This window comes from Asterias rubens, chromosome 1 (assembly GCF_902459465.1).
Source record: "Asterias rubens chromosome 1, eAstRub1.3, whole genome shotgun sequence".
Taxonomy (NCBI): domain Eukaryota; kingdom Metazoa; phylum Echinodermata; class Asteroidea; order Forcipulatida; family Asteriidae; genus Asterias; species Asterias rubens.
The window spans coordinates 30,606,653-30,615,777 of record NC_047062.1 but is presented as its reverse complement, the minus strand read 5'-3'; the positions used below and the strand labels follow the sequence as shown (position 1 = coordinate 30,615,777).

Genomic DNA, 9,125 nt, shown 5'->3' with positions numbered 1-9,125 from the left:
CTTTCTCGATGCTGAACTTCTCTATGCCCGTTCTAGCGCTGTAGATAGCGTCTGACATGTCGGCATTCTTAACCAAGGCTTTCTTATGATCAGTCATGATTGTAAGATTGGTGAAGACTGCTGGGCGAAAGAAGGAAAAAGAAAGAAAAACACCATTGTGAAGCGATGATGACAGGCCTACCCCCATTGGCATGGCACTTCTCTTATAGTAGGCCTACACAAGTAAAAAAAAATTACAGCAGGACTGAGGCCATTCTAATATTTTTTGCAAAGGGCATGTTCATTCTGGAAAATCTTAATGTCAACTGGAAACTTTCGAAGGGCACCGGTCAATACCAGGGGCAACGGAGGCCGGTCATGGCTGATCCATGACCTGCGAGTAACTCTCCGTCCTGCTCAGTGCTCATACAGACAAGCAAAACTGTCCTGTTGACAACTCTTTCCAAGAACTTTCGACATCATTATGGGACGATCTTTTCCCCTATTGTTTTATTTTGTGTAAGCCAAATTTATTGCAACGTTCAATTGATACAGTTGAAACGATGGTTGCTGATTCTAACTGTTTTTTATGTCTAAACGTCCGATTTACAAACTCACCTTTCTGCACATGTGGGATGAATTCTTTTTCATCGATGACAATGACGAGCTGTTATCTGGTGTTCCCCAAAACAGAATAATATCTGAGCTGAGTTATTTTTGTTTTTAATAAGTGATAAAACTTGACAATTCTTTATTAATATTAATTTTCATTTTACGCGAGTGGGTGGGCTCGTGCGCTGATTGGTTATTGGCTCGCAGGGCTGTCCGTGATTGGACAATAGTTCGTCTTGGTTGCGGTAGTTTGGTCTGGTCCAGATTCAGTGTGTGTGACAACTACCCCATTACGGATTCTACAAAGGGTTAGAAAGTTTAGCATTCTTTTACGGTCCGACGGACAAAGAAAACTCCAAGTAAACAACATTCCATCGGGTTCAGATTGAATAATGCAATGTTAAGGTTGAGTTAGCACCAAACCTGTGGCTCGGGGTACTGTCATACTTGTTTTGGTGGCAATTATAATTTAGTACACGTTTTTCACCAACGACATACGTGTTAGTTGCATTATGCATTCCTTATATTTTTTTTCCGCAATATTTTATGGGTCCATAGTTTTATGCCTTGCGTTACAAATACACAATAGGTCTAGCTATTATTTTTGTCAACAGTCTGACAGGCCTGATACTTCACGGAGGCAACTAAGGCGATTGCCTCCGTTGCCCCTTGCCATTGCCTTGGTGCCCTTGAAATGCTCCAGTAGAAATTTACAATTTCCTCATAGGGTGCCCTTTGCCAAAGAGAAAATGCCTTGGTGCCCTTGTCCTTTCAAAAACGAAGCATACAGCCCTGGTCACAGTACAACATCCTTACACATTTCGGCGAGCTGAATTACGTATGCCTAATGTAGTTGCCTTGCAGAAGGCGCACCGGGAAGAATTGTTTTGTGAAACCGTACTTACTTCACAGAACAAAGACCGAAATTGTATATATTTTATTTGAGAACGCATTCGATAGTTTCATTCCTATGAATTGCATAGAAGTCATATTATTTTGATATACACATAATAAAAGAGCAGACTTTTGAATCGGGTTGGTGGTAAAAAAAAAAAAACAGACGTGATGAAGTTTCAACATGAAACAATCTCCTTGCGGTTACTTTAAATGGGTGCTAGGATATGCACGATCCGATTTTCTTTGGGAACAAAACACATTATTTAACGAATTTTGTTTTTCTCAGAACGATTATTACAGATGAAGCTGGCTGCGTGGCCACAAACTGGCCTTTGAAAACCCGCACCCCATGACCCCTGAATCGGACATCGCAATGCGAACCAACCTATCAGCATCTAGCCGAAGAGGGCGCTGTGTAAATTCTCCAAAGAAAACACTCGTGTTGCTCTTCGATTATAGCGAAGACTTCCCAAACAAACTTGTCGTCCTTCTTGGCCCATTAAAAAGTATGGCAGAAATCTCTGGAAAAGTGTTGGCAATATCTTTAACAGTTAGCTTTATGTTTGGAACAGTAGTGGGCTATAGGAGCAATACGATATACAGGCAGTATCTACAGAACAAACGAGATCGTCTCAGGAGGAAAGCTGTCGAGATACAGACGAAATTGAATGTGTCGTAAGAAAGTGCAAAATGTAAGTCTGCTGTTTTGTTTACTTCGTTATTGATGATTCATGTGTGCGTATGGAGGAAGAGAAGGTCATTGTGTGTGTCTCCTCTTCTCTAGTCCTCCTAGAACTATAATGTGGTTTCATATAGCGGGATGAACCTCAACGTTCAATCAAGATATTAAAATTTGTAAACAAAACAAATTTAATTGTCAGATTATTGAACTTACTTGTTAAAGCCAGTGGACACTATTGGTAAATGTCAAAGACCAGTCTTCTCACTTGCTGTATCTCAACATATGCATAAAATAACAAACCTGTGACAATTTGAGCTCAATCCGTCATTGAATTTGCGAGATAATAATGAAAGAAAAAACACCCTTGTCACACGAAGTTGTGCGTGCGTTAAGATGGTTGATTTCGAGACCTCAATTTTTAAACCTGCTGAGGTCTCGAAATCAAATTCGTGGGAAATTACTTTTTTCTTGAAAACTATGGCACTTCAGAGGGAGCCGTTTCTCACAATGTTTTATACCATCAACCTCTCACCATTACTCGTCACCGAAAAAGGTTTTATGCTAATAATTATTTTGAGTAATTACCAATAGTGTCCACTGCCTTTAAGTTTTAATTAACTAGGGCAACTGGGGGGGGGGGCAACATTTTAGTTTTATTGCTAAGAACCCGAATGGTACCCTGCCCTGGCTGTAATATAAATAATAGCCTTCTTAAACAAGAAATCAACTAATTTAAAAAAAGAACTTGGAATGGATACACACAGCAAGACCTACTCCTTGCTATACTAATGCTAGAAAGAAACTAGTAAAACTTTAAAAGCTCACTGGGAGCAATATAGTTTTTAGAAGTACAGAAGACCCGTAGCAGTTAAAGTTTCACTGAATGCTACATATCGACATGCCAGTAGGCCCCAAGTGTTTTTTGTTTATAAAGTATTTAAAACGTGGTAGATTCAATAACTTTTCCATAAATGTTTATGTTTATTCAGAATCCAGCAGGAATGTCTTCCAATGAGGTTAATGGCGTGGGTGTGATTCCAGTCGTCTTGGTACATGGGGGTGCATGGGCGATCCCTGATGATCTAGTTGAGGATAGTAAAGCAGGGGTGCAGAATGCAGCAAGGGCTGGGTACAGAACCCTGGAGGAGGCAGGAGGGACTGCCTTAGATGCTGTAGTGGCTGCAGTATGTGTCTTAGAAGATGATCCAGCATTTGATGCGGGTAAGATTCAGCATTGATAGAGGAAGGAGAACCTGTCAATGGGCCAATAACATTCATTCTTTTTCAGCTACCTGGGCCCAATTTCATAGAGCTGCTAAGCACAACAATTTGCTTGGCATGGAATTTCTTCCTTGATAAAAACAAGATTACCAACCAAATTTCCACGTGATTTTCCGGATAAGCAAACAACAGCTGATTACCAGTAACACGAAATATGCAACAAATGGAAATTTTGGTTGGTAATCCTGTTTTTATCAAGGAAGAAATTTCATGCTAAGCAAATTTTCGTGCTTAGCAGCTCTATGAAATTGAGCCCTGGGGAGTACATAGCCCTAGCCCTGGGCCCCTGTCTTTATCCGCAAGGATAACAATGATATCACTGGATAAATGCAGTGATTAAAAGCTACCGTAGCTGGGTTTGTTTTGATTGGTCTGAGGTCACCTCGGACGACCAATCAAAAAACAGATGGAAAGATTGCATACTGTGTCCACGTCCGTGTGTATTGTATACAGTGCATGCATAAACTTGCATGTAATGTTGGTGTAAAATCTGTGCGTATCTCTATGTGAAGTGAATGTAGGTCAAAGGGTCAAAGGTGAATGTACTTGTAAGCCGGCTGGAGGGCCAATCTCCGGCGTTATTCCCGAGACTAGAAGTGTGCAATCAGATCTTCAGGCTAATACAGCTCGAGCTGCTGTATTGCGCCAGTGGTTTTTTTTTAAATACACAATATCAACCTCTATCTTAGCAGGTACCCATTTATCCCCCTGGGTGAAGAGAAGCAATTATAGTATTTAAAGCATCTTGCTCAAGGAAAGTGTTATGACCGGGATTCTTAATTTCAACCCACACTCTGATAACTTAACCATCAGAACAGAAATTTGATGCTCTTCACCACCCGGCCATGACACCCTATGGAGTTGGGGGGGGGGGAGCTGTTGCAGTATCTGAACAATATTTTACCTTCTTGTCATTGCCATTTCTTGTTAGGTTTGTTTGTTATCCTTGCCACAATTTTTAAACTTGACTCAGAAAATAAAATAGTTATCTTTATATAGTGGGGAGTTGCATATTTATTTTTTTCCAGATGAGGTTATTTAAAAAATGATTGTTGTTCTGACTTTGTAGGTACGGGTTCGGTGCTGAATGAAGAGGGTGAGGTGGAGATGGACTCTGTTGTCATGGAGGGACGGGAGCTGAAAGCAGGGTCCATCGCTTGCGTCAAAAACATTAAAAATCCTGTCAAACTGGCAAGACTAGTCTTGGAAAAGGTTTGTTGGCCTTGTGTTAATTTGTTTTGCAGGGGTATGCATGTATACGATTTTTTTCTAAATGGTTAAACATAACTTGTGACTTTCGTTTCTAGTGAATTCTGATTCAGATTGAGAATCGGAAGTCTGATGCAGGGTTTGTGGCAGGAGATTTTGTCCTCAAACAAAATTTCAAGGTTTGGAAGCAACTGTCGTGTTATCCACACAATGCAAAGTTTCAAACATTTCATTTAATTTTTGTTCATTTCATTTATTCCAAGAACCCAATAGAGAAAAGACAAGAAAGGAAGTTTCAGTTTTACATGTGGGAGGAAACCTCAGATAATTATTCCAGAGAAAACCCACACAGTCGGCGGTAGGGACAGAAAACCCAATCCACATAGTGCCCCGGTGTGATTTGAACAAGGGTTTTAGAGGTGGAAGGCGAGGAGAGATACACCTTCACCAACCCGAACACTCAGTACAAGATTGATTGCTTGATTATAACGAATGAACTAAAAAATTGCCTTTGTTTCTACAGACAGATCACACTATGCTTGTCGGCGAGGGAGCCAATAAGTTTGCAAAAGCCATGGGGATGGATGAGGTACCGATGTCTACTCTTATAAACGCCAAGGCCATGGAAGATTTCCAGAACTTTAAGAAATTTAGAAAGGTTGTGGATCATTGTTTTCACTCAAGGTACGTTTAGGAGATTCGTCTTTATTTCTTAGTTAAACATATCTTAGAAAGTACTTAAAGGCAGTGGACACTATTGGTAGTTACTCAGAATAATTCATAACATAAAAACTTACTTGGTAATGAGCAATGCGGAGCTGTTGGTAGTATAAAACATTGTGAGAAACAGCTCCCTCTGAAGTAACATAGTTTTCGAGAAAGAAGTAATTTTCCATTTAGAAAATGTGGCCCCAACAGGAAACTCCATGATGCAGTAACTGAGTTTATTTGCTCTTCAAATAGATGAGAAGAAGAGCTTAAAATAACACTTGATTAAGACCTTCAAGATAAGTATTTCTCAACGATAAGAATATTTAAGACAACACATGACATTGATTGATATCATGGCTGATGTTTAGGTGTCTTTGCTATTCGCTAGTTCTGAGAAGTGCCATTTTTTTGGCCATGGAACATTATACAATTGTTGCACGCTGTGACGGGGTCCATGGTGTTTTGTACATCCGTGGGAAAAATGGCACCTGATGCAAAGCGGAGGGTACCATTTGCCCCCAAGGGTGTACCGGTTAACAAAGCTCATGTTACCCTCCGCGCTGTGCAGCAATTGAACATGCATCTTTGTATCACATCACGTGATTGGTTCTGGATCAATAAAACTTCACAATTTGTTACCGAGGTATAACAACACAAAATGATGTGCTCTCTCAGAAGTGTGCCAAAAGGTCTAACAATGTAATGTTTGAAATAACAGTGTTTGCAAGAAGCGCTGACTCCTAGCATTTTCACCGGCTACTTGTCTATTGCCGGGAGTGATTTGTTTTTAATTTACACATTTTTTGTACGCCGGCTGAAGGGTTGTTCATGATTGAAGTTTGATTCTTGTGTATTTTCAGATCTTCAGGCCACGATACAGTGGGTGCAGTAGCCGTTGACAGACACGGTAATGTAGCATGTGCCACATCTACTGGAGGAATCTCAGCTAAAATGGTTGGCAGAGTCGGTGACAGTCCTATCATTGGTAAGGACACTGGGAAGGTACTCTGTTTTTAAAACAAAAAACTTTGCCCCCAAAATTTACAATTAGTGTTGACCATGTGCCCTTTGTGGGCATGGTATGATTTGGTCAGTCCTTGGGAAATAAGTAGGAATATTTTATTGAGAACTGCAAGGGCCAATCTACATGTACATGGTGTAGGCTTTAAAATGTACTTTTTATGCTATTAAATTATAATTTGTCTGATTTTCCCCAATGTTTAAGTATTGGAAATAAGACTAAAGTAGAAAGAATATCATTCCTGTACTTTACATCTGAACAGCCCTGTACTAAAATCTACCTGCTAGTGTGCACACACATTGTGTTTTGCATAAATTTATGCAAAACATGATAGCACTTGCTCACTCATACGCCTCTCTTAATATTCATGCATGACGTCATAATTCTTACCCGAAAAGAGGTTATAGGGGCCTGTCCGCCACCACTTGCAGTGGCTGCGCCTAAAGCCTGGTTTTGGGTTAGAATTGTGATGTACTCTATGCATAAATATTAAGAGAGGTGTATATTCCCTGAATTGTCTCATTTAAATGTGCAATATGGCCAAATTCAATTCACATATCTGAACCCAAACCCCTGCAAGTTGATACTATGTCAAGATCTTTGTTTCTAATCTTAAAGGAAGTGGTGCATACTGTGATAATGCGTCAGGAGCTGCATCCACCACAGGTCATGGAGAGTCCATTGTTAAAGTCACATTGGCAAGGCAGGTCTTGTACAACATGCAAAATGGTACGTATCTGTAGTCTCTCTTAAAGGTAGATTCATAGATTGGTAAATACTCAACAAAAACATTTCCCATCAAAACTTACTGGGTGAGAAGCACTGCAGCTGTTGAAAGTTTTATAAACAAATTTTGAGAAAGATTTATTCCCTTTCGAAGTAATATGGTTTGGATAGTTTTTCACCCCAAATAATTTGAATCTGAGAAACGATTCATGCATGAATTGGGTCTCAGTTTTGTGAGAGTTGGCTTTCATTTGTGAATGCAGTTGGTAAAGACTGTCACCTCGCTAGAAGTGGATGGATTCAACGCTCTTGTGAAAATACCATGGCAGTTTTTGCTGTCTTCTCAGGAACAGACATGGTATTAATCTGGAAGTTTCACATGTGAATTTTATTGTACTTTTCTTGATAATTTTGCCTATAAATCAGCACTTTTTCTTGAGGGTTATATTTTCCGTCGGCTTCATGGATAATAATATTTAAAATTGATGGGTCACTTCTGGAGTCAAAGTTTTAACCATAGCACTCCAGGTCGTCAATACTTGTATTTACATTTTAAAATTTTCTCCCACTAGGTGACAACGCCCAGCAAGCTGCCGAAAGAGCCATCTCATACATGTCAAGCAGGGTGAACGGCTCAGGAGGAACTATTGCAGTGAGCAAAACGGGTGACATCGGGATTAGCTTTAGTACAGAGCGTATGGCCTGGGCTTGGGCTAAGAGTGGTTCCATGCATTTCGGTATAAATCCAGAGGAAGATTTCACTGTCACCAGTTAATTTTTTTTGAAATCACGAAATAAATACAACACAAATACTCACAATAAGAACAATAAGTGTAAAATTTATAAATACAAAATTTATATTTATTGTTTTTTTATGGACGGCAGCTGAACAACTATATAAAAAAAAAAAAAAGTAAATGGACATTTTACTTCATGACTTTTAAAACTGTATTTAAAATACTAAGTAAAAAATGCTGTATAATAATAATAATAATAATAATAACAAATTCTTAATTACCGCATTTCACAATAAACCGTATATAGTATCAATGCGCTTTATATTAGTGCTCTGGTCATTGGGCCAATAACATCCCCATAAGATTTCTCAGCTCCCTGTGTAGTATACAGCCCCGAGCTGCCGTGGCGCTCCAAAGGCTTTTTCGTTCACATTATCAACCTCTATCCTCACAGGTACCCATTTATACCCCTGGGTGAAGAGAAGCAATATCCAGTATCTCGCTCAAAGATACAAGTGTCACGACCGGGATTCGAACCCACACTCCAGTGACTTAACCACCAGAACTTGAATTCGATGCTCTTAACCGCCCGGCCATGACACTGTATACCAGGGGCGTGTCTGTGCTTTATTTGGACACAGTGTTTTGAAATTTTACTCTCTGCTTTATCTTTCATAAAGCCCCACTTTTGAACTGAGTCAACTTGTTAAGTTTTCAGCATGATATTAGCGTGTATTCAGGGCCTTTGTGGCTTAGACAGTTTCGTAGAGCTGCGATCCATAGCGACCCACACTGACCCATGTAGCTTCTGATTGGTTTGGAACTTTGCTACCGATTTGGTAGCAAAATTTGAGATTTATAAAGAAAAACATAATAAACTGCAAACAGGTTGTCAAATGCCCTCGTGCTGCGTCACTCAGTGCATGGTCTCCCCTCCAGTCACTTATGATATCGGTTCTAAGAAGCTGTCCGAGCCACGAAGGTCTTGACAAAAGGCTAGCAAGATATGGATACCAGGGCCCAATTTCTTAAAGCTGTTAAGCAGAAAATACTGCTTAGCAAATTTCTTTGAGAAGCAAAAAATGAGTGGGAAACCAGTTGGATCCATGAAACCTTATGGAACTTAAACTGGTAACCAGTTTCTGTAAAGCAAGATTTCGTATGTGCTTTATGAAATTGGGTCCAGCTCTCTTAATCCTGGCTATCATACTAGTTTGTCACACTTTTTGAGAATTGTTTTCTCTTTTTAATTTAATATGTTATTGCACTT

The 9,125-nt window shown here is 39.7% G+C and overlaps 1 protein-coding gene across 1 annotated transcript; it reads left to right on the top strand.

Moving 5' to 3' along the window:
- The first annotated feature begins 1,933 nt into the window (after positions 1–1,933).
- LOC117293952 (isoaspartyl peptidase/L-asparaginase-like) lies at positions 1,934–8,153 on the top strand. Its single transcript, XM_033776463.1, has 7 exons — positions 1,934–2,180; positions 3,160–3,391; positions 4,521–4,663; positions 5,184–5,344; positions 6,232–6,356; positions 7,011–7,121; positions 7,691–8,153. The coding sequence occupies exons 1-7, from the start codon at positions 2,157–2,159 to the stop codon at positions 7,891–7,893; spliced, it is 999 nt and encodes a 332-aa protein (XP_033632354.1). The 5' UTR covers positions 1,934–2,156; the 3' UTR covers positions 7,894–8,153.
- Positions 8,154–9,125: the final 972 nt, after the last annotated feature.

Excerpts from the sequence above, each read along its gene's own strand:
- LOC117293952 (XM_033776463.1), top strand. The coding sequence starts at position 2,157 with ATGTGTCGTAAGAAAGTGCAAAAT. Across the intron at positions 3,392-4,520 it reads TGATCCAGCATTTGATGCGG|GTACGGGTTCGGTGCTGAAT; the intron begins GTAAGATTCAGC and ends CTGACTTTGTAG. Across the intron at positions 7,122-7,690 it reads CTTGTACAACATGCAAAATG|GTGACAACGCCCAGCAAGCT; the intron begins GTACGTATCTGT and ends TTCTCCCACTAG.